This window comes from Chelonoidis abingdonii, chromosome 11, assembly GCF_003597395.2.
Source record: "Chelonoidis abingdonii isolate Lonesome George chromosome 11, CheloAbing_2.0, whole genome shotgun sequence".
NCBI lineage: Eukaryota > Metazoa > Chordata > Testudines > Testudinidae > Chelonoidis > Chelonoidis abingdonii.
The window spans coordinates 35148762-35176491 of NC_133779.1; the positions used below are offsets into that span (position 1 = coordinate 35148762).

At 53.6% G+C, this 27730-nt stretch overlaps 2 protein-coding genes across 5 annotated transcripts; one reads left to right on the plus strand and one right to left on the minus strand.

The window, feature by feature from the left end:
• Window positions 1–30: 30 nt before the first annotated feature.
• MPND (MPN domain containing) lies at window positions 31–10718 on the plus strand. 2 transcript variants are annotated; one of them, XM_032803298.2, is made up of 12 exons: window positions 31–242; window positions 905–1135; window positions 1922–2081; window positions 4439–4523; window positions 5099–5195; window positions 6077–6149; window positions 6336–6412; window positions 6624–6792; window positions 7122–7192; window positions 7690–7779; window positions 8653–8745; window positions 9675–10718. In XM_032803298.2, the coding sequence occupies exons 1-12, from the start codon at window positions 96–98 to the stop codon at window positions 9759–9761; spliced, it is 1380 nt and encodes a 459-aa protein (XP_032659189.2). In that variant the 5' UTR covers window positions 31–95; the 3' UTR covers window positions 9762–10718. The 2 variants fall into 2 exon arrangements, with proteins under 2 accessions (XP_032659189.2, XP_074926975.1); XM_075070874.1 differs by having other exon boundaries at window positions 1922–1985.
• Window positions 10719–10777: 59 nt separating this feature from the next.
• On the minus strand, window positions 10778–26946 carry SH3GL1 (SH3 domain containing GRB2 like 1, endophilin A2). 3 transcript variants are annotated; one of them, XM_032774719.2, is made up of 10 exons: window positions 26856–26928; window positions 26685–26757; window positions 25704–25847; window positions 23245–23378; window positions 21741–21899; window positions 20984–21087; window positions 17569–17693; window positions 16997–17050; window positions 12572–13934; window positions 10778–12516 (listed from the first exon to the last, which is right to left on the minus strand). In XM_032774719.2, exons 1-9 carry the CDS (start codon window positions 26862–26864, stop codon window positions 13738–13740), a joined length of 999 nt encoding a protein of 332 aa, XP_032630610.2. In that variant the 5' UTR covers window positions 26865–26928; the 3' UTR covers window positions 10778–12516; window positions 12572–13737. The 3 variants fall into 3 exon arrangements, with proteins under 3 accessions (XP_032630610.2, XP_032630522.2, XP_032630695.2); XM_032774631.2 differs by having other exon boundaries at window positions 16997–17053; XM_032774804.2 differs by lacking the exon at window positions 16997–17050 and having other exon boundaries at window positions 26856–26946.
• Window positions 26947–27730: the final 784 nt, after the last annotated feature.

A 27730-nucleotide genomic window follows, 5' to 3' on the forward strand; every position in this document is an offset into this window, starting at 1 on the left:
GGTCAGGCTGTGGTGTTTGTTTCCCAGCTCTGGATGCCGATTCCCCCGGAGCGGAGGAGTGTCTGGAAGAGGACGAGGAGGAGCTGGAGACGAGCATGGAAGACCCAGAGAATGAAAGTGCCGGGAAGCCGGCCCCGGGGGGGCGCAGCTGCATCCTCACCCGGCGCGGCATCACGCTGCGAGTGCTGCTCAAGGATGGTCTGATCGAGCCGGGGGAGGGCGTGCTTTCCATCTACTACCTGGTGAGGGCAGAGTGCACCGGGCTGGTGCTCCTTCACCCCTGGTGGATGCCGGTGCTCCCCAGGGGACTGGGGGTGCCTACGGCTCCAGAACTGCTGCCCGTTGTTCCAACAGCCTCTTTAGTGGTGACTGAGATGCTGGGGCCCAGCCTGCAGCCATAGGGCTGAGCAGAGGTGGACTAGCCTCCAACAACCCGGGGGACTCTGTGATCTTCCTCCTGCTTCTCGGACAGACTCCTCTGTGCCTCGCCATCCCTTCCCCTCCCCCTCGCCTCCAGCTTCTTCCCCACATGCAGGCTCCTGGTTCCCCACCGCTGCACTGAGCCCCCTTCACACCCCCCAGGCCTGGGTCTTGCCTGGATCCACTTCAGGGGCCAGAGCGGGTTTTTGGGGCTGGTGAATTTGGCCTGGGGAGCCATTTGCTCCTGTACCAAGCCCGGTGAGTGGCGGGGAGGGGAGAGCCTGCTGCTCCCAGAGCCGTGTCTGAGAGTCAGTGGAGAGCAGGGCTCCTGGGTAGGTGCCCTCACACCCTCTCGAGGGCCAAATCTTGGGGCACCTCTTATGACAGCTGAATCCCCACCACCACCACACTGGGCCTTCCCCAGTGGGTTCCTTCCCATGCCGTTGTGTTAACGGAGCCTGCTGCTTCCCTCCTGCTCTCCCAGGGGAAGAAGTTCCTAGGGGACTTGCTGCCCGATGGGAAGATCACCTGGCAGGAGACGGGGCAGGTGTTTAATTCGCCCAGCGCCTGGGCCACGTACTGCAAGAAGCTGGTGAACCCGGCGAAGAAATCGGGCTGCGGCTGGGCCTCGGTAAGGTACAAGGGGCAGAAGCTGGACCAGTGCAAGGCGGCCTGGCTGAAGAAGCATCAGCCCAATGCCTCCGCGGCCGAGGAGGTGAGCCGGGCACCCCCCTCCTTTGTTTGCCTCCACAGCCCTGGGCCCCGGGGGGCTTAGGCAGCAGGAATGCCTCTGTGGGGCTGTTACACCCCATTGCTGCAAAGAGGGGCACTCATCCCATAGCTTTCCAAGTGGCGGTGTAGCTGCGTTGGCCCCAGGATATTCGACACAAGGTGTGGGGGAGGTAACACCTGTTGTTGGACCAGCTCCTCACGGCGAAAGAGACGCATGTCTGCATATACACAGAGCCAGACCCGGAGGAGGGCGCGGCGTGGCTCGAAATCTGGTCGCCTTCACCCCCAGAAGTTGGGCCAGTTTCATAACGGGCTTTTCAGTCTAGCTGAGAAAGGGCTGACCCAGAGCCTGGCTGGAAGTTGAAGCTAGACACGTTCACACTGGAAATAAGGGGTCAGTTTTTGCCAGGGAGGGTGATTAACCCGTGGAAGGATTCCCGTGAGAGCAGCTGAGCTCTGAACCCCAGGAGAGCAGGAGGGAGGCTGGGAGTCTCCCGGCTGGACCTTATGCACCCAAGACGAGCCCTGGACTGGCAGCACAGTGGCCGTGGGGCACTGCCAGCTGGGATCAGACCCCATGTGGGTGCTGGGTGGAGTTGCTTCTTGGTGTCATTGTGCCAGCAGAGGGTGCCCGAGAGGCCCTGCCCCTGCAAAATAGCCATTTGCAGGGGGCAGAGAGCGGGACCCGGGGGCATAGGAATCCTTGGGGGTGACGGGGGGGCCTGTTTGTCTTGCCACGTCCCCTCCTCTCTCCCTCCCTGCCCTGCAGAGTTTGGTGAGCGAAGGGGAGGAGGAGGAGCTGGCCGAGGAGGACGAGGCGGAGGCCCGGGAAGGTAAAATCACCCTCTCGGAGCCTGCGCTTGGCAAGAAACTGGAGGAGAAAAGCAGGAAGCACCAAAGCAAGAGCCTGGTGGAGCAACACAACACTGGTAACGCTGGGTTAAAGGCCCAGAACAGCCTGCTCCATGCTGGGGGTGGGGGAGGTCCGGGAATCTGGTCTGCTCCAATCCATGGCAGGAGTCTAAAGGGTGGGATTTGGACTGACCAGGGTAATTCTTAGACCTTGCATCTCGCGTCTCCCTTTGCCCGATTCCTCTGCCCATCTAGCACCACCGCCCCTGCCTCGGCACTGGGCGCGAGAGCCTTCCCCTCTGCAGCCCCTGCCTCCCTGCATGTCTCCGCCTCCTCGCTTATGTCTTCACTACAAAACACAGACAGTTTTCACACAGCCTTGGCGATCTCCAAGTCTAGCAGAGAGGAGGTTTCTACCTTGCTGTCCCTGCTCCAGGCCAGCCCGAGGCCCCTCTCCCTGGGGTTGGCCTCCACCGGCTCCATGGCCCGAGGGCCACATCTGGGTATGGAAATTGTATGGCGGGCCATGAATGCTCAGAAAATTGTGGTTGGGGTGTGGGAGGGGGTCAGGGCTCTGGTTAGGGGTGCGGGCTCCTGGATGGGGCCAGAAATGAGTTCAGGGTACAGGAGGGGGCTCTAGGCTAGGGTATGGGGGGGGCTCCAGCTGAGGGTGCAGGCCTGGGGTGGGGCTGGGGATGAGGAGTTTGGGGTGCAGGAGGGTACTCTGGGCTGGGACTGAGGGGTTCAGAGGGCCAGGAGGGGCATCAGGGCTAGGGCAGGAGTGTGGGGAGAGGCTCAGGGGTACAGGCTCCAGGGGTTCAGAGGTGGGGAGGGGGATCAGGGCTGGGGCAGGGGTGTGGGGAAAGGCTCAGCGGTGCAGGCTCCAGGGGCTCAGAGAGCGGGAGGGGGATCAGGGCTGGGACAGGGGCGTGGAGAGAGGCTCAGGGGTGCAGGCTCCAGGGGCTCAGAGGGCGGGAGGGGGATCAGGGCTGGGGCAGGGGCGTGGGGAGAGGTTCAGGGGTGCAGGCTCCAGGTGGCGCTTACTTCAAGCTGCTCCCTGAAGCAGCAGTATGTCCCCCCTCCATCTCCTGTCCGCAGGCACCATCCCTGCAGCTCCCATTGGCTGCTCTTCCTGGCCAATGGAAGCTGTGGTTCCCAGCCAATGGGAGCTGCAGGGGCAGCGCTTGGGGTGAGGGCAGCATGCAGAGTGGAACCCCCTGGCTGCCCGGGGCTGGGCCGCTGCTTCCAGGAGCTGCGTGGAGCAGCCCCCGACCCTGCGCCCCAGCTGGAGTGCCGGAGCGGGGCAAGCCCCAGACCCCGCTCCCCAGCAGCAGCTCGAGGGCTGGCTTAAAATGGCTGGTGGGTCAGATCCAGCCCATGGGCCACAGTTTGCCAACCCCTGCTCTAGGCGGAGAGAACGGCAGAAGTTAAATGATCAGCACCAATAGCGCGGAGCCAACTGGATTTATAGGAATTGCTACCCTGGGTCGGACTGGTGACTCCAACAAGTCTAGTGTCCTGCCTGTTCTTCAACTGAATTGTTTTTGATGGCAACGTTTCAGGAGTAGTCAAGACCAGGGCCCCACTGCACTAAGCGCTGCACAGACAAAGCAGTAGATAGCTCCTGGACAGCTTAGAGTTTAAACAGGCAGAGCAGACATGGGGAGGTAGGAAAACACCTCGCATGGTGGTCCATGATTGGGGGCACCGAGGCACTACTGCGATACAAATCAGAAATAAGACCGCACAAGCAGAGTGAACGTGCTGGCAGCAAATGGGACAGTGGCAGCACCAGATGCTTCAGAGGAATGCTGCATAGGGCAGTTACAGTAGAGCCTGCCCTTAGGGGAGGTTTCTTCCTGACCCCAGCCAGGCAGTGGTTCTCTTATGCCCTGAAGCATGAAAGTTATATACAATTTTATCCTGTCTAATGGGCTGTTTGTCCTGTTGTAGTGATCTCAGGTGGTCACATATAGGAGGAAATGGGTTATTTGTTGTTGTTAATAATAATCCCTAGCTCTTATCTAGCCTTATTCATCAGTCAATCTCAAAGCACTTTAAAAAGATCAGCATCATGAGTCCCATTTTACAGATGGAGAAACTGAGGCACAGAGAGGGGCTGTGACATGCCCAAGGCCATGCACAGGCTAGTGACAGAACCAGAATCAGACCCCAGGTCCCCTTAGTCCACTCCACTGCTCTGTCTACTAGGCCACACTGCCTCCCCTTCAGCTGGAGATCAGCTCATCAGGACAGCAGATGTAAACGAACGGTTAATTCTGGCTGGAGAGTTGCACAGGAAGTGAGATGAATCCCTAGGATCTTGTCTCCACAAAGGCTCTCTCCCCACCTTCCCCTCCCTCTCCTCGGTGTGTCCTAAAGGGGCCGGGGTGCGAATCGGACTGAGTGGGGACTGGTCTTTTTGCCTTTGCAGATAACGGGCCCCATGGGAAGCGACTGGAAAGCAAGAACTGCACTCCCGTCCGTTACTGCACGCTGGGAAGCCGGGACTCTGCCAGGTAGCGCCCCACTGCAGCTCCCTTCGCAGCATCCTCTGCCCAGCTGTTGGCAAAGTTCTCGGGAGAGCTAGTCGTTCTGGCAATGCCAACGCACCCCTCCCATCCTGACCTGCAGCGCCCCCTGCTGACCCGCTCCTAAAGCTCTGCCCTTCCGTGGTATCGGCCCCTGCCATTCTGCTTCTGAGGCCACTGCCCAGCTCAGCGGCATCCCTCCTATCCCATCTCTCAGCACCCCTGCTAGTCCAGTCCTGGGCTTGTCCCCCAGCACACAGCTGTCAGTGCTCCCTGGGAGCAGAACAGGACCACCTGCCTGAATCCAACCTAGTCCCCATCTGTCGCCCCCCTGACGATTCAGCGCCAGCATCGTCTCCTTCTCCCTGTCTGTCCTGGTGAGCCTAGCCCCGGGGAGAGGGCCTGACTCTCCCACAGGACAAAAGGCTACTCCGCCACCCCCAACTCTCCTGGTCCTTGGCCCAGCATGCTGGGGTTCAGAACAGACAAAGCCCGGGGGTGTCAGGTCAGCGCAGGCTGGGATTTGGGAGTGCGTGTTGGAGAACGGGGCTTCTCTGTTCCAGGAGTCCGCACACCCTGGTGGAAGTGACCTCCTTTGCAGCAATCAACAAGTTCCAGCCGTTCAACGTGGCCATCTCCAGTAACGTGCTGCTGCTGCTGGTACGTACCAGCCTCCCCCTTGCACCCCATCCCTGGAACGCTCCCTCCAGCATGGGTCTGGTAGGCTAGGCCAGGCTCATGCAATTGCCTGCATCCCTGTGTCTGGTGGCACCCACAGCCAGCGGGCAGAGAGGGGCACCACCAGCTGATGGAAACTCCCATTGGCCTCTGCCTAGAGCATCCCCGCTGCTGCCCAGGCTGGAACGGCTGCTGCACAGTCCGATTACTAACCATAGTAGGGGCAGTTTAAGGGAGGAGAGGGATGATGGCTGAATAATGGGCCTCGATGAAGGATTTGCTGGTTGCCAGGAGAAATGTGGCAAAAAGTCTGAGTTGTTGGGGTGAAGGCAGGCAGCCACGTGCCGTGCCTGTGACCGAGAGACCTCGCAGGCTGGGAACTTCATCAGAAACTACAGAAAATGATCTCCCCAGAAAAGGGTGGCCAGCCTTTGTGCACCCCATCTCCTGCAGGCCACATCAACGTGTAGATTATTAGCAGTGGCCTGAGAGTCCTTCAGGATCAAAGCAACACCCTGGGGCTGCACCATGTTGAATTAATGTTGCCTCGGCCAGGTGGGCAGCTCCCAAGGAACAGGCGTGGGGCGGGGGAAGAAATCCCAGATCTGCATGCCACAGGGAGACATGTTAAACCGAGGGTTTGACACCCGCAGACTCAGGGCTGAGATGTCACCCAGACACCTCCTGGTGAAAGCTCATAGGTAAGGGGGGTGCGGTGCCTTTGGATGCAGGTGGTGGGAACCGAGGAGCGGGCTACGGGGTGATGGGAGAGGTGCAGGGGAGAGGGTTGTAGAGGGGTGGGACCAGAGGGAGGGCAGGTGGGAACAGTCCTTGTTTTAAACTCTCCCCCGTTCCCTCTTTAGGACTTTCACAGCCACCTAACGAGGAGCGAGGTGGTTGGCTACCTTGGAGGCAGGTGGGACACCAGCAGCCAGGGTAGGTACTGGCCGAGGTTTGGAGGTCTTTTCACTGGGGCTGTGATGGCCGTGCCAGGCCCTTCGTAGGCTGCCTTGGGCCCGAGGTTCAGCCCCCAGGCTCGGGGCGTTAGCTCTAACCAGCTTTTCTCGGCTGGATGGAATCTGTGACCAGCTGGGATGAGCTGATGCCTGGCGTTCCTTGCAGTGCTGACGGTGCTGCGAGCGTTTCCCTGCCGGACGCGCCTCGGAGACGCCGAATCGGCAGCCGCCGTCGAGGAGGAGGTAACGGCTGTGGGGAGCATTCGCTGGCTGTGGCCTGCGCCGTCCCCCTGAGAAAGCCACTGGGCCCACAATCCAACCCCATTGTCCCCAGGCTGCGTGGTATCCCTGCAGGACTGGGGTGGGCTCCGGGCCTGAGGGAGGGCTCTGAGGAACATGGTGATCCCAGACAACCGCTAATGGGTCCTCCCTCTTTTCTGTGCCTGGGTCTCAGATCTGCCAGAACCTCTTCATGCGGGGGCTGGCGCTGGTGGGCTGGTACCACAGCCACCCCTTCAGCCACGCCCTCCCTTCGCTGCAGGACATCGACGCCCAGATGGATTACCAGCTCAAGCTGCAGGGGAGCAACAACCGCTTCCAGCCCTGCCTGGCGCTCATCTGCGGTAAGAGCCGGGCCGGGTAGGGGAGCCGGGTGTGGGGCCTGAGACCCTGTCCTTCAGCACAACCAGCTGGGGACCCAGCTCCCCCCCCGGGGCACCATCCGGCAGCTTGAGGCTGGAGCCCCGTGGTTCAGGGCGGCGGGATGCTCCCCCGTAACGGGCTGCGAACCTAGCGGGGTGGGGGCTGGACTGCAGTCCGATGCCACGCGGTCTCTTTCAAACCACCTCCCGGCGCTCCAGGGAGCTGCATTTAATGCCCTGGGCAGGCAGGCTGGGCTGCGGAGGGTGGTAACCTTGCCCTCAGTCCAACTCCTGGCGCTCTCTCCCCACAGCACCATACTATCACGGCAACCAAGGCATGGAGTCCAAAATCTCTCCCTTCTGGGTTATGCCACCTCCGGAGGTGAGTTCCACATGGCGCCAGGGCCAGGCCTGGCGCCTCCGCCCCTGCTCCCGCTGGCTCTCCGGGCCATGCAGCCTGCTGCCGGCTCTTCACGGGGGTTCTTGGCAACACCAGACGTAGGCCTCTGCTGGTTCCCGTGGCGCAGGGGTGTTTGCGGAAGGAGAAGACCCTGGGCTGCTGGGGGCTACTGGATCGGGGCCCCTGCTGGGGTGTGGGGGAGGCCCCACTCTCTCCAGCCGGAGAAGCAGTCGGACCCCTCTCTGCCCTGGATAAATATCCTGGGCCCTCAGGGAGCCGTGGCCAGGAAAAGGCCTTTTCCTGACACTTGGGCTGTGACGCCGCCAATCACGTGTGCCTCGGCCCCAAACTGGCCCTTCCCTGAGACTGGGCTGAGTTAATGCCCGCGCTTCAGCCTGACCTGGGAAGCTCCCGGCTCGTCCTGCGCCCTCCAAGGCCGTGCCTGGCTGGAAGCCACTTTGCTTCCTTTCCTCTTGCAGCAAAGGCCCAACGATTACGGCATCCCCATGGAAGTGGAGGTCACCTACGTGCAGGATGGGTTTCTCACCAATGATGTCCTCCATGAGATGGTGAGATCCCCGAGCAGGGGCTGCGTGGAAGACTCTCCCCCACACACACACCTGGGAGTATCTAGCTGTCCAGGATGGTCTCAGTAACTTCATGCTACGTGTGTATAGTCCCTCTCCCCCATAGGACCTTTGTGTCTCCTTCCCCATCATACCAGTTGGTGTGTTGCTTTGCCTGCCTGTGAAACGCAGCCACCTCGGGGTTGAGAGCTGCCTCGGGTGGTGAACCAAGCCTCATCTCCACAGACGGGCAGGCGTGGGGAGGGTGGCTCAGGAAAAGGCTCTGGGGTGACACACGCATACCCATGTCTGTTGTCTTTAGCCACACGAGGCAGCTCTACCAGGCTTTCTCCCTCCACCATACCTCCAGCGAGTCCTCTCAAACCTTTTGTCAGAGCCCTTTCAGAGAAAGGAAATCCCACGGCTTGGAGCAAGGCGAAACATGCAGACAAAGAGCCTGTACAGCGGTCTGGGGTGTAGTCGCCCTGTGGGTGAGCTGAGAGACTCAGATCCATTACCTGTCAGCCATCCCAAGCAGCAGCCCGGGCCCCTGCCCAAACCAACTCCCCTCTCCTGTTAGCAGTAAGGAAGAGCTGGAGAGGGGGATAAGCAGAGACCATCACTAGAACCAGCTGGTCAGAGGCCTAACGTCCCTCCAGGTCTCTCTAGATTCCAATCCTAGGTCTTGACAATCCACTAACATTCCTTCTCCATGGGACAAGCAAGCTCAGGGTTTCTTGGAGCTGACAGGCTGATCCTCTCCCCTCACAGCTCTTCCCCTCCTGCTGCAAAACTGCAGGGTGCAGGTGCCGCTTTCGGTGGGACTTGAGCAATTGTTTGGCTTCTGCTGACTCCGCTTTCCTTTTGCGGCTCCAGATGCTGCTGGTTGAGTTTTACAAAGGGGCTCCAGACCTGGTGAAGTTTCAAGATATATGGAGCCAGGAGCAGACCTACTTAGATAAGCTAAAGGTGAGCAAATGGGGTTGAAATGGGGGGAAAAAAGCCACCCCATAATATGCCACCTGCAGAGATGGTGGAGAGGACATTCTGGTGGCTTTTTCTGCCATGTTTTCTAGGCTTGCTCTGAGCTAGGTGAAGTATTGTTACCTCCTGTATGTTGGCACTTCCATGGTTGGGGAAAGTTGGATCAGTTTTCTTCCTTGTAGCCGTACTCTCTGTGACTTGCACTGAGGTATTAAGCTGCACTGAAACAACTCCTGCAATGTGGATGGAGCACATGGAGGGGAGGGTCTAATAGCTTATACCAGCCCCACTTCCGCAGTCCTTACTCAAGCAGAGTCATTGGAGAACAGGTCTAGTGGCCGGGGGCAGATCACTGAGCTAGCTTGTCCATGGTGAAGATCCGCTGCATTGGGTGGAACTCTCTTCCCTTCCCTTTTAGGTGACCAGGTGCTTGTCCTATGGGGATGGGTTACCGAGTGGGTAGTTCTGTACAGCTAGGCCCCTCCCCAAGATGGAAGATAGAATCATAGAAGCTCAGGGTTGGAAGGGACCTCAGGGGGTATCTAGTCCAACTCCCTGCTCAAAGCAGGACCAACCCCAACTAAATCATCCCAGCCAGGGCTTTGTCAAGCCTGACCTTAAAAACCTCTAAGGAAGGAGATTCCACCACCTCCCTAGGGAACCCATTCCAGTGCTTTGCCACCCTCCTAGCAAAATAATGTTTCCTGATATCCAACCTAAACCTCCCCCACTGCAACTTGAGACCATTGCTCCTTGTTCAGTCATCTGCCACCACTGAGAACAGCCGAGCTCCATCCTCTTTGGAACCCCCCTTCAGGTAGTTGGAGGCTGCTATCAACCCCCCCACCCCCCGCCGCCCTTATTCCTCTCTTCTGCAGACTAAACAAAGATAAACGAAGCTGTTTCCATTTCAGGGCTCCCTCGCCTCCAGGACTCCCAAAGATCAGGGCTTCGCCCATGTCTTGGAACAGATCTACAGCCTCCTCAAGCAGAGCAGCTGAGGCAAGGCCGGAGCCTGAGTTGCAATGAACTCGTACCCAGGTGCCTTTACACCAGGTGGGACTCAGCCTGGCAGCCCCGTGCTTGGAGACACTCGAGTTTGAGCTTGGCGCGGAGCTGTCTTATTAATCCAGGTTAGCAGGGACGTTGGAGCTACAAGCCTCGAGCAGCTGTTACGCTGCAACAAAGGCCTGCGAGTTCGAGCCATCCTGCAGACGGTATCGGCGCTGGGCTCGGGTGCATTTGTTCCGTGGACCGCCTAGGCGAGTGCTACTCCTGCAATATGACATTGTGGTGTAGCGTGTAGGTGTGAATGTGAGGGGACGGTGGCAGCCTCTCTCTGGGTGTAAGTTATTTGTGGATGTGGTAGTTCTGATTAAAAAAAAAGTTGCTGACCTGTGTTGTGAGAGAGCAGCTCTGGGCCTATGGCTTAGAAGGGAACCGCGCCCCACCTATGAAAAGGGAGAAATGGGCTTGGGGAAACCGCTCCCTCTGTATCTGTTGGAGACTCCAGAAGGGAATATGTGCATAGAACACGCCTGCTGGGATTGCGTGATGATAAATTCCACCCCCCAGGGGAAAAGGAGCAGCTGGAGTCAAAGCCAAGAGACATGACTGCTCTTTCCTGGAACAAGCCCTCCCAGGAGGTTTTAAAGGCACAGCCTGCTGCTAGAGTGACTTCCCATCCCCACGAGAGGTTCTCTTCAACAGACAAGTGAAGTCAGTGCTGGAAGCGGCTGCCTTGGCGAGCCACGGGAGGCATGGGCAAGCTTCCTCTCCCCCTAAGGGGGTTGGTGGAAGGGTCAGCCTGGCTGGTCCACTCACTCTGTGGCTCCTTTGGGGCATCTTCACCCCGTGGACCAAGCAGTGCCAGCCACAACAGGAACTGGAGACACACACTAACTCGTGAGCGGGTAATGTGGTGGTTAGCCAAGGGGAGGTTCTATTTCCAGCTTGCTACTTGCACAGCTGCAGGAGAAGGAGGCCCTTGCCCTACCCCACAAGAGAAGGCCCACGCTTTAGAAAGAAAACATTTAATACTTTTATTTAGAGATTACAAGTCAAGATGGGTTGGTTTTCCTCCCTAAAACCAGGAGGAACCATAACAAAAGTTCTATTAAATTGTCCCAGCTCAAAGACTTATTTTAATCCAACTGAATGTTCGCTGGACCATACCAAAGACACGAAGCGGCCAGGCCACGGGTTTCAAAGGAGAAAGTTAGAAGCTACAACCTCAGAAAATACTAATCAGCTCTTAGGGCAGATCCACCATAACAGATGGGGGGAACTGAGTCTGCCCAGCAGCTCCAAACCTGAGGCTGGACCCTACTCCGGCTGGCTTAGTGGAAGCAGGATTGGGCCCCTGAAGGCTACCAGCTGCACAACCAGGGAGCCTGGGCAGCTGTATGAGCCAGCTCTGAATAAAGCACCTGCAAGTCTTGGCCTCTGCTGGGAGTTGGGTCAGCGACAATATTGACGGGAGTAATAAACGTACATCAACATGCATGGTTAAAAAAGTTAAAAAGGTTCTGTTTGTATATGTAACAGGACACCGAATCTGGCTAGCGAAAAAGGTAGAGGAAAGCACTGCAGCATGAGACGATTACATAGTGACAGGCCAAAACCCCCCACCTGCCAGCAGAGATTTGTTTGCTATTAAAAAAATACAGACTCTGAAGCAATTCTGGGGCTGATGGCAGGAAAGCCATGGGGCCAGTGTTACAGCTGTGCTGTGCCAGGCCCTGCTAAGGGCAGGAAGACACCAAGCCCTGGTTTGAGGGTGATGTGAGCTGTGGGCACAGAATGCCCAGGCTGCAACAGTGGCACCACGGGAGCACCCGTCACCAGCTTCAGTCCCTTGTGCTTCAGCTCCCTCTCAGCAAAGGTGGGGCTAAGGAAAGCGGGGTAGGTATGTTCTGCAAGATGTGGCTTTAGACACCCCCTGTGAGTTCCCCTTGGAAGCAGCATCTCCCTTGTGCTGCGGTTCAGAGAAAGTGCAGTAAACCTCAGAGCAGCTCCAGGGGTGAGAGGGAGTCTCTCCAGCCAGAGCTTCTCTTAGCTTCAAGCCCATCTATCCTGGATGCAGCTGGGAGAAGTGGGGCAGCTACAGGAGCCACCGATGCCCCTCATGCCCCTCAGGGGTTGCGCTTTGTCCCATTGCCAGCAACAGGATAGGTGCTGTGATGGAAGCATATTTACATACTGAGAGGCAGAAGAGAGTTCCCTCGTGATTCCACCTAAACAGACAACGCCAGGCCCCAGCAGATACCACCTCACGTTCTGCCTAACTACCAAGTCCCTCTGCCAAGCGGCTGCTTCTCGCCACCTGCTCAGGGAGCGGCTCACCACCACTGCTAGAACAGAGCTGCTGGGCATCAGGCAGGAGTGAAGTATTGCAAGGAGGTCCTAAGAAAGGGCATGAGAAGAGGAGCGCCCACGGCTTCCCCCTGGATGTCCTTTCCAGGAGATAAGAGAACAGGCCCTGAGTTAGAAAGTCTAGGAATACAGCAAGGCCTTCTCCCATCACACCAAGACAAGCAGCTCCTAGGTTCCAAAGAGCCAGGGGGTGAAGGGAGCTGGGAAAGGCACATAAAGACTAGATCACGCCAGGCAGTTTCACCTTGGCCTCAGCCTTACTGGGATTTCTAGAGCTTTCATGGGATGGAAAAACCACTTGAGCAGGAGACGATAAGGGCATGTTGGTTTGTGCCCATGCGCTACGGGCTAAGTAGCTGCCTTCCCATGACCTCTCATCTACTGGCAATAGTGCCTTAGTCATAATTTGACTATGGCATTATCCCACGCCCCACACCATACGAGAGCCACTGGTACAGTCCTTCCTGGCCAAACCAGCTTCTTCCACGGGGAAGCAGCAGAACCAATTCATCTCTCCCAGTTCAAACCACTTCTCTGTGGTCAGAGGTGGAGTCTCAAGGTTGGTGGCCATTGAACAATGCAGACGCCAGAGACACTATGGGCTGACCCTGGCCCTGGAGGAGGTACACAGCCCAACACAAAGCTGAGTGCACAGAAAGCAAGAGGTGGAAGCGAGGGGTGACAACAAGGAGGGCGTATTTAGTGTTTTCAAGCTGCTTAGTAGTGTTACTCTGACATATAATCCCTCATCTAAGCCCTGTCCTTACACAGGAGCAGGATGGGTGAGCAAGGGAAGCCCATAAAGGCAGCAGGCCATGAAGCAGCCATGCTTCTGCCTCCCTCAGCAGCATAGAGAAATTTGATCCATCACAGCCCCTGTAGCACCCAGCTTCAGTGTTAGGACAGGTGTGAACTGTGGCCAAACAGGGAGGATGGGTCAGTGTCTGACCTTCACCCGTCACCGATGTGCCCTTTTCCTACAAGGAGAGCGAGGGGGCTGGTAGCGTTCAGTAGAAGCCAACCCCACCCAAGCGAAGCTGCGCAAGATATTTTTCTTGCTGTTTGATGTCTAGAACCCCCCCTAGAACAGGCTGCGTGGCCCCTTTCTCTCCCCCTCCCAACACACACTGGCGGTTCTCATTGGACTTGCCCAGTGCTCGGCCCTGCATGGGGCCCCTCGTGCTTGCCCGCGGGTAGGACACCCGGTGCACCCACGTTCACAGGATCTCCAGCATGGCTGACCCACTTCACCTGCTTTCCCCAAAAAAGACAATGACACCCAAGGAGATGCTCAATTTGGCTTATTGTACAAAGTGGAAGGAGCCTGGTGGGGTTGAAAGTACCTAGTTCGAGGCCCAGAATGAAGAACTTGAATGGGGCTGCCCAGCCCTTGGGGCTTGTTCCCTGCTGCCACCCGTACACCGATCCAGCGCCCGTGCAGAGCGAACACCATTCCGTTCTCACAGCCCCGCCCCGCAGAAGAAGCCTAGTGTTGAGTTACAAAATGGAATGCAGGAGAAGAGCAGGGCTCGCCCGGCCGTGAGTTTGTATCTGGTGGGGGAGGAGGAAGGGGAAGGGCCGGGGGGTGGGGGAGATGCAGTTTCACTGAGGTAGCGGGACCAGCACTTCCACATAGTTGAGCGGGAAGAACCCGGACTGGCCGTTGATCATGCCCTCGTACCAGTTTTCGTCAATCTGATTGGTCAATGTGATGATGTCACCCTCCCTAAAGCCCAGCTCGCCGTCGTTTTCAGGTTCAAAGTCATAGAGCGCCTTGCAGCAGGGCTGGTCTAGGTGAGCTGGAAAGAGACAGACAGAGCCGAGGTGAGCCTAGCGCACAGACCAAGGGAGCCTCCCCGGGCAGCCTCACCCCCTAGGACTCCTTTACCCCAGAGCAATCTGTTCACGACCATTCGCCTTTGCAGGGTTTCCTGTCCACTGCAGCACTAAACTTTCGGGCAGAAGTTCGATCCAAGAGTCATGCTAGGCTCCCACCTCCCTGCCAGGGCCGACTGTTCCCTCCTGCTCAGTTTTAGTTCTAAGAATGCCAAGCAACGGGCTCCCACCCTCCCCCTGGTAGCTATTCCGCAGCATAGCAGGGAATTTCTAGTCCAGGTCTTCCTTTTCCACCTGCCATCCCATGCACCACCCTAAGTTACTTCGCCCTCCTTGAAGGGAGTTAACACCAAGCTGTAGACTCAATTTCCCTTAGCCCATCTGCTTCTCTGCCTTCCTAATCTACCCATTCTTAGTCCCTCCAGCCCCCTGAGCCAGCTTGCTGCTCTTCTCTAGTCAATGAAGATGATTAAACTCCAGCCAGAAGGATCCCCCCTGGGAAAGGGAGAGGAGTGAGGCAGTTTTCCTTCAAGTCAGAAGTGAGAGTGTTACTGTTTTAATGATCACCATGGGGAAACCAACAGTCAGTTAATCTGTTAGTCGGTGACCAGTTAGACTCAATACTGGATGGTAATGGAGAGAATATGGAGCCTATGGCCCAGATTGCCAGGATGGACTAGCGATTCCGGGTGCCTCTGTTGTTCAGTGCTCACCTGGAAACACCATCAAGGGGCCTGATTTGCAGAAAGTGCCAAGCACTTGCCCCTCTGAAAATCAGGCTCCTTAAAGGTGTGTCATGGGGGGCACCCAAACATCACTAGTGACTCTTCAAATCTTGGCATGTGAAGCCAGATCATGGAGCAGTTTCTGTGATAAACCCCCTCCCCTTCTCCCACAGACCAATTTTCCACCAATTTTAAGGTGAACTTTAGTGCCCTGGTGGATAGCCCCGGAGAGCACAATCCTCGGTTTAGTCAAACAGATCCAGCATGGATGACAGTAGTTAAAGTGTCCCCTCTACCCTGCTCCACCCCATCTATATGCATCAACTCCAAGGCAGAGGCCCTCCTCTGGGTGAGAGGGGAGTTTCGTCTCTGCAGCCCAGTCAGTCCTTGGTGTCTGTGCTGAAGCTACCGACAGACAAACGGAGGGCACAGGAAATTGCAGTTTCAAATACAGGTGAAATGTGTCCCTACTACCATCCTATTCAGTTCCTAGAGCCTCTTCCTCCCCACGCTTCTGCTAGGGTAAATACACATCCTAGGCAGTTTGGCTTGGATGGACACACCCCTCTCCTGCCCCACAGAGGAGCAGCCTCTTCGAGGGGCTTCACATTTGTGCAGCACTTCTTATCGGGTCTTCAGAAGCAGCAAATGGGGAGATTGAGGCACCAGGGACTTGCCCAAGGCCACAAACGTTTTTTTGGCAGAGCTGGGAGTAGAGCCTAGATCCCCTGATTTTCAGTCATGTGCTCAGCCACAAGCCCCTCCTTCCCCATACACAAGGAATGGGAATCGGGGGCATTTCGCAAAGGGGGTTTTGACCAAACTCGCTAACGTCAGGAGGAAGAACAAGAAGGCTTTCAGAATCTGTGTCTCAGGAGCATTTGCCTCATCACCTGGAGCCCAGCATTTACCCTCAGGACCCGTTCCAGGAGCAGGCTGCGTGAGATGTGTTGTTGTAGGGTCCCATACACCGGCCCAGGCTCCCACTGCACTACAAGGGCCCAAGTAACCCAGCAAATGGAATCCGAGAGAGGAGAACACAGCATCTCCGTCACTCCACTTCACTGAACAGCTGGAAGTTCCCAAGTGTTGAGTGGGGACTTTCTAAATGGAGGGGGTGACTGGGGCCACTCCAGGTAGTTGGATATTAAAAGCCAGGAAAACCCGACACTGGGAGAGAAGGCAGGAAACACCACAGGCAGCAGCAGGTTTATTTTTCAGAAGAGAGACTTTCCAAATTCACTCCGCATTTCCCAGCTGCAAAGGTTTCCCACAGGCAAAACAGCTCAGCCCCACACACTGAAGCGAACAGCATGGGTCAGGCCACACAACAAAGTCCCTTCCCGAGTGCTCAGTACCCTGTCCTCTCCTCCCCAACACGGGGCTCTGGACTGACAACCCTCATGCAAAGCTACTCGCCATCAACATTTCAACGCCAGCCCCCTCATTTTTTCCCCCCAGTATCTGAGCCCACCCCTTCCGAAAGCAGAGGCACTCCATCCCTACTCTCCTGTCTGAACTGTGTGCCCAAGTTCCAGAACCACTCCAGCACCTCCCCAAACAGATCTGTTTGACCCTTCCTCCCCCAAAGGGAAATGCAAGACCTGATCTTCTCCCTGTTCTGTCTCTTGCTCGATATCACCACTTTCTGCCTGGACCTCCCATCACCCAGGAAAGTAACTGTAGAAACCCCTCAACAGATCCACACTGAGCCCCCCACAGTTCTCCCACTTCTCCCTTATCCTACAAAACTTTCACAGCATGCCCAAGTGCTCCTTGCTTTCTAACTGGCCTCTGGCTGCGTTGGCGTGACTGCGACAGTTCCAGGAGGAGTGAAAGAAGGAGACAGCGTATTTGCTGGATGGGTCATATGTAACAGCAACTTGTTTTCAAACACTTATGTAAGATTTCCTTTGTGGCCAGAAATATTTCTATGGACAAAATGGGGTGGGCGCGCTGGCAGAAGAAGAGGGGAAAGAAAGGCCACAAAATAGATGTTTCCTTCCATTGCATCCAGGTGTGGGGGGGGAACTCCAGGCATTTTGTCCATAAAAATGAAACAGACAAGGGCCCAAATCTTTCCTTCGGTTACAATCCAAGTCAATTGGCTGCGCAGGAGTCAGCAAGGGCAGAATTAGTTCAAAGGTTTTTAGTGGACAGACTAAAACCAGGCTGAGTTATTTGGCAGACAAAGTGTTAGTGGCTCGAAATGGCAGCTTACGTGAGAGCAGGAGCGAGGGGGGAGAGAGACAGAGGGAGGGAGGTCACACTGCATGCAGGGTGTGTGTGGGGGAACTCACAAATACTCCTGCTGGGGGTCCGGGATGGCTTGTCGGATCGAAAAGAGGAGGAAGCTGCTTCCAAATAAAGAGAGACATGCTTAAAACCAATCTATAAAAAAAAAATCCCTGGGTACAGCCCAAAAGGAAGGGGTCTGTTAGTGGGGAGGGATATGGTATCCTACATCCTGAGTTAGGTCAATTACGGGGGCTGGAGTGTGCAGGGGGGAAGGATGACACAATTTCTCCTGGCCACCACTCCGAGACCACCATTTGATGACACCACAGGTCTAAGTAAGGTGGGCCGTTCCAGAGTCAGAACAAAGAGGCAGCCAGCCAGCACCGGCTGAAAATGGTCCCACTGGCACCAGTGCCAAAGCCAAGAATAGGGAGGATGTGTGGGCCATGACAGCAACGGTCCCCTGCTTCTAAACATTTCTGCCACCTCCTGGGCTGTCTGTGGCATGTCCGGCACAGGAACATTCTCGTCTCCTCTGACAGACTGAATCCCCTCCATTCCCAGTGCTGCTTGCTATGCCAGTGCCTACAAAGCACCTGTGACAGCATAAACAGCGCACCTGTGACATCTTTACCTGAGACTTTGGGGGTGGGGTTGCAAGAAAAGCCTCCATTGGATTGGTCGGTGTCTCCAAAATCGTACGTCTCTCTGGGTTTAGGTTTGTACTCCCGCTTGGGGCGTGAAGAGGCCTCCTTCATTCTGAGGAGGCAACAGAGACAGGGTGAAGTTAGAGCGAAGCTGCGTCTGCGTACAGCGAGAGACTCGAGCAGCAACAGCCAACTCATCCTGCTCCCCTAGCCGTGTTTCCATTGGTCAGTGGGAACCGACTCAGGCCCCAACTATAGTAAGGGGCCTTGCCAGAGACAATGATGCCGTCACCGGATTTCAAAGGAAATACCCCATTAGGGCCTCACCTTGTATGATAAACTCTTCGAGCAGGGACCTTACCATCTCACCTAGCACACTGCTGAGGTTAACACACACAACCATCTCTCCTGTCCCATTCACACATCATTCCCTGGTCAGGTGGGATGAAAGCTGAATATTCCCTACCACAGTTGTGCCCACGCAGATGGAAGAGTCAGACTGTGACTATCACTATTTCAGATCCAGGTTTGTCTACATCCTACACAGAGCCTGGGAGATTCGACAACATCGCTCACAGAAATTAACACATGAAGCTCTGAACGTTCTGCTTGTGTCATCCACACCTCAGCCATGGCAGGTCAAGGGGTACAGCACTAACTCAAAAAAGGCATTAGGAATCAATCCTTCAGACACTGATATCATCGAGCACTTGATTTAGCAGTTCCATAAGGAATAAAGGGTTTGAACCATGCTGCAGAATTTCATACTGAGAAGGAAAAGGTCCCATCCCAGGAGAGACTTATTGGAAGAGACAGGACAGAACAGTGGTTCTCAGACTTTGCACTGGTGACCCCTTTCACATACCAAGCCTCTGAGTGCGACCCCCGCCTTATAAATGAAAAACACTTAATATATTTAACACCATTATAAACGCTGAAGGCAAAGCAGGGCTGATAGCTCACGACCATCCATGTAATAACCTCACAACCCCCTGAGGGGTCCTGACCCCCAGTTTGAGAACCCCTGGGGTAGAAGAAGGCATCAGTCATTTTGCAGCAGGGATGAAAGTTAAACTCATGAGACTCCATATCCCACGCACTTTTGGAGGATGCCACGTGTGGAATCGTTGTCTGAGAAAGAGTGGTCCCTTCCTTTGGGAAGAGGTTACAGAACCACCTTCTCCACCCAAGCAGATACAGCGAAGGGTTCTGAGAGGCTGAGGTTTGTGTGCAGGTGTCTTCTAACCACAAAGATTCACCAAGAGTCTGTGTACTGGCTGGGGGAAGTGCGTCTAGATGAGTTGCACAGAATTCAGTTCCCCTCTGCCTTGCTCCTACCTCAGCCTCACCTGGGTAGATCAAATTGGTTGTGGAATCCAGTTCCCCAGAGTGACCAGCATGAAATCTGTCAATGGAGTCCCACAGCATGACTGACTGACTGTTCCACACCCCCCTCCCACCCCCATTACCCACTGGATAAGGTTCCCCAGTTACCTCTCTCAGGCAGCGAGGGCAAATTCCCACCACTCTTGCTTTAATGGAAATCTCCTTTCAGAGCATTATTACTGTTTGGCCAGCAGAGGCCCCTGTTGCAGTAGTTTGCATTCTCTAACTTTCCAGGATATTCCCATCTCGGGCTTATATTAATTTAAACCAGAGACTGCTTGGCACCCGTCAATTCTCATGCATGAAGGAGGAGCTCAAAACACAAGGTAGAATAGTCACACTACTCTGCAGGATTTCTGGGGAACATGGCTAGGGGAAGAAACCCCAGCAGGCAGCTCAACACAGGCCCGCAGCCCTTATCTTGCACATTCTATCTGCAGATCTCCAAGTGCTTTACAAAGGAGGTCAGTATCATTAACTCCGTTCTACAGATGGGGAAACTGAGGCACAGGGGGAGGACAGGGGGACCTTGCCCAGGATAATGCAGCATGGTGGCGGCAGAGCCAGGAATAGAACCCAGGTCTCCTGAGACGTTGTCTGGGGGCTCTAACCACTAGACCACACTGCCTTCTAGTGTGACAAAACTACATGTACTTAGTTCTTTCAGTCTCTCTGTGACTCAGTCCCTCCAGCAGAGCAGCCTAACAAGTATGCCTAGGAATCCAAACACATTTCAACAACACACAGAGACAGAATCTTTTAACACCTCGTTTGAAGAGGAGGTACATGTGACTGGAGTGTGAATAAAGTTACATGAGGGTTAAAGGAAAAAGCTGGTAACAGCAGGCGGATTGCAGAATTAGCTGCTTGTACGAAGATCCTTATGGCTGGCTGATATTAATCCTACAGCCTCTGGCTTCCAACAGGCACAGTCAAGATTCCACAGCCCAGGCCAGGATGCCTCCGAGCCCCAGTGCAGAGTCACTTGGGGAAAGCATTTCCTCCTGCTCCTCCGCACCAGACACTAATCTGTATTCCATTTACAGGAGTGTGCTCCAGGGTTCCATCTAAAACATTCCAGGCAACATATGGAAGTCATATGTTTCCAGCACAGTTTACCAAGATGTATACGGAGGATAGGGCAAGAGTTTGCTGAAAAATAAGGAATTACCGAGATCCACCATCTCTGCTTTGCAGAACTGTGCTTTATTTTAGTGGCTGTCTCCACTCTGTTATTACTGTTACTCTTCTTCTTGCCAGCTTTCTGCCGTCTGCTTGTGTCCCTTCTTTAAATAGATCACAAGGCCTTTAGGGCAGAGACCCTGTCCAACCACGTGGGCCAGCACGTAGCACAATGGGGCCCTGATCCAGATTAGGGCCTTTGGATGCTACTGTAATAAATCAGACACGGAGCCAGACAGACAGTCAGATGGCAAGGGATGCCAGAAGGGGCTAATTCAAAGGTATTAGCCTGTTCATCAGTGGAGGAGGCAGGGTCTACTGAGTCGAAACAGAATCGGATCAGAAATGCCAACAGCATTCTGCCCACAACTCCTACATCCAACACCAGCGGCCTCTTAGGAGCTGCAATGGTTGACATTAATACAGGATTCGGTGTGCACTCTGCCCTGCTCCCCAGCCTTCCTCCCTACCCTCCCCACCCCAGCTCAAGAAGGTATCAACTTGCATCTTCTATTTCATTGGGAGCATTTGGGATCCACAGATGGCCAAAAGCAGCAAGAAACTATTTAACCCACGGAGTATGCAGAGAGGGTTCACAGCAGATGCCAGAAAGTACCTTTTGTAGATAATCGTTCATGCAGACACACTCACTCACCATGGAAGTCTAAGAGATGCACTGATAAAGCTACCCTCAAAAGTTCCTACAGCTTCTACTGCCAGGGAATGAACCGTGGAGGAAGGAGCCAGATATTTTCTCGCCCCAAGTTCCCAAGTTACAGTTTCCACCATGCTTCTCTCCTCCTGCAGGATCCACAGGGGCCCTAGGAAGCTCACCTGCGTTTGAGTTTCTCCGCGAGCTCATCCAGGATCTGCACAGCTTGTCTGTGGTAATCTACCTGGGCATCCACCAGGGCTGAGAGTTGGCTCACTTGCTCAATCTGAAAAGGTCATAAACTGCGATGAGTGGCTTTCACACGCTACTACGGGAGGCTTCTATTGCTCCACTGGGTCCTTAAACACACTGGGAAACATGCAAAAAGCAGCTTGAAATTTACAAGCAGCGAGAAGTCTTAGAATTAGGGACCTTTAAATTCAGTCATTTGCTAAGGCTCAGCAAGACAGCGGCCAGTAGCTTGGCACCTCAAAGGACACGGGTTTAGCTGACATTCTGCATCATGACTGAATGAGCTGGTCAGCCATGTCCTGACCAAACATGTTCACAGAAGAGTCTCCACACTGCCTCATTCATATAATTATCAGTCTCAGCCCTGGACTGCATCAGCAGGGAGGGGGCTACGGGGTCAGGACTGAAGGGCATTTGCAAAGCTGTTGGGGAGTGGGGGCAGAATGATGGAAATATCAGGGTGAGGGGTGCAGGATCACAACACGGGCCCACTGGCAGAGGCATGACAGAAGATTTGGTGTCATTTTTTATGAGCATTAAAGCACCAGACACACTCCCCTGCCCCCCCAATAAAAACACACAGCCTCCTGCTGCCCCAGACACACATACAGGAGTGCCGCAGCTCAGGCAGCATCCCAGCAGCACACAGACGAGCGAAGAGAGCAGAGACCTCTAGGGGACACTCACGTCAGTCTCCAAAAGGTTGTGCATACTAGTCTCAGCTATTTCCTTGGACTCTTCAAATTTCTCCAGGGCCTGGCGGAGCTCCTCATCTGGGATCTTCCCCTGACGTTTTTTCTTGTAGTCAAAGTCCAGACGCCTGCCCTCCAGCTTCTTAAGATGATGCTTTGGAGAGAAGGGTTCTGAGCAGTTAAACTAAAACCATGGGCGGGGGGCACCCAAACTTTTCCCAATGAACACAGAAAAAAACCAAACAACCCAGCCTCCCACCACTCAGAATAGGCAATTGCTGGCATCACCTTCAGACAGGCTCCCCGCAGACTACAGGGCCCAGTGCGCAATGCTCCGCAGGGGATGCTGGTCAGGAATGAAGAGCAGTGCGAGGGATGAGGGAAATACTTGAATCCAGTTCAGCAGAGGATTTATGATTGCTGTGACTATGGTTTCTTTTTCATTGTTTGGAAAAAGCCATAAAGAAGTTGGCAAGACGGTACATTTCCCCACCCCTTCTGTTCATAAACTGGAGGGGAACCAAACTGCCGCAGTTCAGCATGGGTCTGCTTGCCATAAATCACTTTGAAAGGAGAACTGCACAGCTGGTCCCTTGCCTTCGGTTCGCCGCCGGGCAGTCAAGAGTCTTTAGACGCAACACTTTGGTTATAAGCCCTGGGCTTAAAACATCTCTTCTGAGACTGAAAGCAAGCGAGGATCACATCTGTCTTAATTTTGTCTCTACGGCACCTAACAAGCTTATGGTGCTCAGTAAATCTGTGTTATATTGCTAGTTCGGGAGTCAGTTCATATAGGACACATTGTAAGCGAGAACCTGTTCTCAGTAGATTTTAACTGGTTTGATATAGGTTTCAACAGTTCCCACTGCAAAACCTTGTGATGTTTAAGAGCCTTGTCTCTTGTGAATGCGAGGAAGGTGCTGGCTAGCTGTGAGCAGACCTCCTCAGCAGGGACAACTGCTATGATTAAGCAGCCTTGTGGGGTTGTTTCTGGGCTTCTCATGATATGTAGGTGAGCAAGAAAGAGACATGCAGCCCTAGATCTATGTTTCAGGATATTGGGACACTGGAACTGAAAGCTGATCAATGCACCCAAGGCAACGTTCCCGTTTGTCAGTCTCAGGAATCCATAATGCAAATGATCCAAGTATCTGCAGCTACACAACATAAGTCGGGAAATCTAAACTATATTATGAAGGTAGCTTAGTGTGTGAGTGAATAAATTTGGAAACTGTTGCAAGAAACATCCCCCCCTCCATCATGGGCTGGTTAAGGAACAGCAGCGGTGGTGGCAGGGGATGTTAAACACACCAGAAGAAAATGCTAGTGGAGCCAAGGGAAACACGGAGAAGGCATGCAAAACGCAGGGTAACAAAACTAGATGCTGCGCAGACTACTTCAGCTCCTGCAGCAATACCGGTCATTAGATCAGGTGCTAAAAACCTGAAGAGGCCAGAGTCTGAAAGAGAAGGGGGAAAGAGAAAAATCTTCTGAGTTACCTGGATCTCTTTCAGGTCTTTGTCACACAGGTTCTGGAGAGGATCGATAAAGTTCTGTTTGACTTCAATATCCAGCGAGTCTTTCACTTCAGCCAATCGTTTCATAGCTTCACCAGCATCAAGAAGTGCGTCACCTTCAAGTGAGAGAAGAGAGGAAAAAGAGAGAGGGTGATAGAGGGAAAAAAAGAGAGCCAGCCAGTTAAAGCCAGAGTCTGTGGCAGCTGCATGCAGAGCCGCTCTGCTGAGACACTCAGCATGCACAAGTCCCAGTCATGTATCAGACACCCATAAGTTCTCATTGGGATCAACTGGAGCAGCATGGCAGGCAGGGAGCACGATCTAGTGGTTAGAGCAGCTGGTGTGGAATTGGGACTCCTAGCTTCCATTTCCAGTTCTGAGACAGATGATGTGATCTCTGGCAACTCATTTCACTTTTCTGTGCCCCATGTTCCTCACCTGAAGGAGTGTCTATAGAAAATGGTTGGAACTCTCTGACGCAAGGTGCTACAGGAAGGGAAAAATGCTATAGTGCACCCAGTTAAGTCTTAGGATTAATCTCAGGGCATTTTGATCCATTTTTAAAATAAAACTTCCCCGGATGTTGGCGGCAACCCACGATATTTTATAGGATCTTTAATTTTGGGTGTAAATTGAACCTAACAGTAATGGATCTGAGTTAACTATCTAAGAATGAATGAAAAAATGAAGAAAAATGTGTTTGCACAAAACCCTTCTATTTTCAGTTTTTCCTATGGCCCTTCCCCTGCCAGGGTGTCTAAATTCTGACAAGCTAATAATGTAAGATGAACAGAAATGCTTCTGTGATTTATTTTTTTAAATTCCAATGGAAACATTTATGAATTAATAAAGTATCTCCTGCAGTGTTTGCAACCCACGCATTTCAGCACTGGGCTAGGGCAAGAGAATGTGAATCTATTTTCACTGCCCCAGCGAAACAAAAACGTGCAAAAAGTCAACTTTTAAAAAGTTCTTTCAGTGTTAATAACCCGAGATACCATAACACAGGGAAGGCTGCGTTACTAAAACATACACTTTTAAGCCTGATGATGTCCCTATAAAGGAGAGGCTGTTTAAGGTAGCCATGTTTTGTAGGATCCTCTTAAAACTTATTTCCCCCTACTACTTTTCAGATCCTGCATTGCAGCAATGTCATCTTCTCCAGCCAAGGAGAAACCTAGCCAGGGAATCACTGGAGTACAGCCACTCCCCCAGAAAACCTAACTGTTTAATCTCCCAGATCAGGGAACGTTATGCCCCACATTATGATGTGATCACACAGCTGTAAGCTGTCCCGAATCCAGCCACATGGGAAAGCTGCAAATGTTTTGGTGGATTAATACTGCTGTCATCAAATGGCTTCATTTCTCCACTCCCACATCCCCACAAGTCACACATGGTTTGCTTTGTGGGAATGAGGCAGTGCCACACGGGAAGATTTTTGGCTGTGGCGCCCTCAGAGTCCAGTTGCAGTTAAAATTGCATTGTGGGTCTCTTGATCTCTTCCCTTGCTACTTTCCATGTCAAATTTGCTCAGTTTGAGTCGGAAGGTGGCTTCTCCTAGATGCAGAGTTTTCCCTGAGGTTTTAAAAACCAAAGGTGGTTTAGCAGATGAGGCAGTTGCCTGGGACTTCGAAGTTCTGGGTTCTAGTCCCTGCTCTGCCAGACGCCCTGAGCCTGGGCAAACCAGTTAAATGCTCTGTGCCCCTCTTGTAAAATGGGGATACTGCTTATAGGGTGTGGAGAGGATTGTGACAATGCAAGGCACTCATTGCAACGCTGGGAGCTGCAGAAGTCGCTACGGTGAGTTATATCAGTACTATTAATAAGGATTTGATGCTCTTATCTGACACATCCAGCGCACCTGGGAGCCCTAGAAATATAGACTTGGTCTGATCCTGCACAGCGCTGAGCACGTCCCATGAGGTGTTGGGAGCAGAGGGTGCTCAGTGTTTCCTGGAAGGTGCTCAACTCCGTGCAAGGTCAGGGCCAAAGCTCAGATCATCCATAGAACTGTCGGCTGCGAGACAGTCTAGACTCCAGCTCACTTTTCTGTAGATGCAGCCACTCCACAGCACTGACCAAGGCTAGGCTGTGGCTAGGAATTGAGAAGACACCTGAAAAGCAGATTAAAGTAGCAGAAAGATGGCTGGGGGCAGGGTTAAGGGTCCAACAAGGCATATCAGGAGCTCAGTTTGCATACACCACTTCTTTAAGAGGAGCTTTTGGCATCCCCTAATCTCACTCCTGACCCCAGTGAAATGTCATTTCCCTATCTGCATATTAGGAAAGGTCAGTTTCCTTTTTTTCCTCCACTTGACTCATGCAAACAGGTCAGTGATTTACAGTAAGATTTAAGGAAACTCAGGAACAGGAATTTACTTCTTATCAGCCCACTTAGGGGCTGGCCAGCCCAAAGGAACACTTCAGGGAGCACTCACCGAAATTGGATTCGTCACCCAGCTCCTTTCCATACCGGATCATGCTCTCCCCCAGGAGCCCTTCCGACTGTGGATAGCCGGGGTTTTTCACCTGCCCTCGGATCTTCGACATGGTGTTGAGCATCGTTAGCTTGGCTCTGGAAGCTGGCACAAAGAGACAGCCCCATCTGTGTTTGCAATTAGTGGACTTGCCAGCAAGCAGTGACTGTTTGCCAGTTTTTTTTGTTTTGTTTTTTTAAGTTACTCCACTAGCCAAGAAAGCTTATTGTCTTAGCCTCCCAGAAATATCACTGGCTCTAAAGAACGGCCCCTTCCAAGATAGCAAGCAGAAAATAGTTCAGAGCTTGCCAGCAAGGTCTAAAGAGAAGTTCACCGGCCCTCCTGCATTTCTAGTTAAACCCTAGTGTGCTGGAGTCAATGAGACTGACTGAACTTTAGCAGGAAGGTAGTCAGGCTCCAGGAATGACCGCGACGTACTCGCCTCCCACCTCACAGAAGACAACTCCATTCCTAAACACCCCCGAGTCAGTAGCCTGTCTATTGCATCTCGAACCCAAAGGACATGGGTGACTATTTGACAGTCAATTTGATGTTCTGGGCTCAGAGAAAACATTACAAGGACGCAGGCTTCCGTTGAATGAATGGAGGATGGACAGGGGCATAATTGCCAAGCGCCAGCTGTGGCAGTCTAGAGATGTTACACAAGGTGGCAACAAGATTTAAACTCAGGTTCACATGGGCCCCAAAGCCTGAATGAGCTCACGGAAGGGGAGGACACGGCTGTCACAAAATCCGGGTCAGCATATTTCCAGTAGAGGCCAGCAATGCTTGTAACCCAGTAGCCTACTGGGAAGGGGTCACCCCAAAGCCAACTAGGCTGGCATTTCTGAGCTTTCTGCGTGAAATGGCCTCTCTCCCCTTGTGCAATGGGAGGAGCACTTGCAGGATCCTGGCAGAGCAGGGCTGGCCATGGGCGCTTACCTGGGTTGGGTTGCAGGTATTCTGTAGTTCTGGTTAATACTTCTGCGACCGCCTTGCTGGTAACGTCCACTTTCTGCAGGGAGAAGATGATCCAACAGCAGTGTAATCCAATCAGTACCCACCTCGGAAACACGCGGAGAGGCACACAGAGCCATCTGTTACCCTACTCACCTTTTCCATTTCTTTGAAGTCATCATCAAGCTTGGTCCCTTCAGCTCCACCGACCTTCTCGCTGACCAGCTGTAGAGACACAGTGAACAAGGGAGGGACGTGTCAGTCACATTAGGAGCAATTCCATTGCAGCTCTGACTGTGCTCTTCCACTCCAGAATGACGCAGACCCCAAAAGCACCCAACTTGACAAGGTTTAGGATGTTGTAACCCTTATGGGTCTGATCCTGCACCCCTTATACGCACTGAACCTCAGTGGCAGTTAGTGGCCTGAGTCCCTTACAGCTGCCTGATGCTAAACACCACAAAGAAATGTGGTTCCTTGAAGCTGCAAACGCTGGTGGTTAGAGTCAGTGCTTCCATGAGAATCTCTCATGGGTTTATTTTCTTTTCTTTTTTTTGATTGCGCTTGAATGCAAAGTGATAGCTTTCGAACACTCCCTGAAAGTTGAAACTGACTGGCTGCAATGTTCCTGGTAATGGTCATGACCCCATTGATTTTGGGGAACAAGCAGAACCCCCACCATCCAGTTAGCTGAGCAACAGCTTCAAGCCCCAATGGTCTTTAGATTAAGGGACAGGTTGGTGGCATCTGTTAACACCTTCCAGTTAATACCTCTAATTCATCTCTGCCCCTTCGCCCAACAGAATGTAACCTGTCAACAATGTAAATACCTTGTCTCCCTGACAAAAGAGAAACAATCAGGGTGGACGAAGGAAGTAACGGGGCACAGGATTCTGGAGCCAAGGGAAGAGAAGCACATAAACTCCTAGAATAAGTGTGCAGAGTTCCTGGCATGGTGGGAGAATGAGGGGCACACAGAGCCCCTGAAATGAGGGCAAGGGTAGCACTGAGCCCCTGCAATAGAAGGGAGC

Bases quoted from the DNA above. Each gene is read 5' to 3' on its own strand.
- MPND (XM_032803298.2), top strand. From the start codon at position 96: ATGGAAGACCCAGAGAATGAAAGTGCCGGGAAGCCGGCCCCGGGGGGG. The intron at 6,793-7,121 runs GTAAGAGCCGGG...CTCTCCCCACAG, and splicing joins CTGCCTGGCGCTCATCTGCG to CACCATACTATCACGGCAAC. The intron at 8,746-9,674 runs GTGAGCAAATGG...TTTCCATTTCAG, and splicing joins CCTACTTAGATAAGCTAAAG to GGCTCCCTCGCCTCCAGGAC.
- SH3GL1 (XM_032774631.2), bottom strand. The intron at 21,900-23,244 runs GTAACTCAGAAG...TTCTCTCCAAAG, and splicing joins AAGACCTGAAAGAGATCCAG to CATCATCTTAAGAAGCTGGA. The intron at 17,694-20,983 runs GTGAGCTTCCTA...TTGCCTCCTCAG, and splicing joins GCGGAGAAACTCAAACGCAG to AATGAAGGAGGCCTCTTCAC.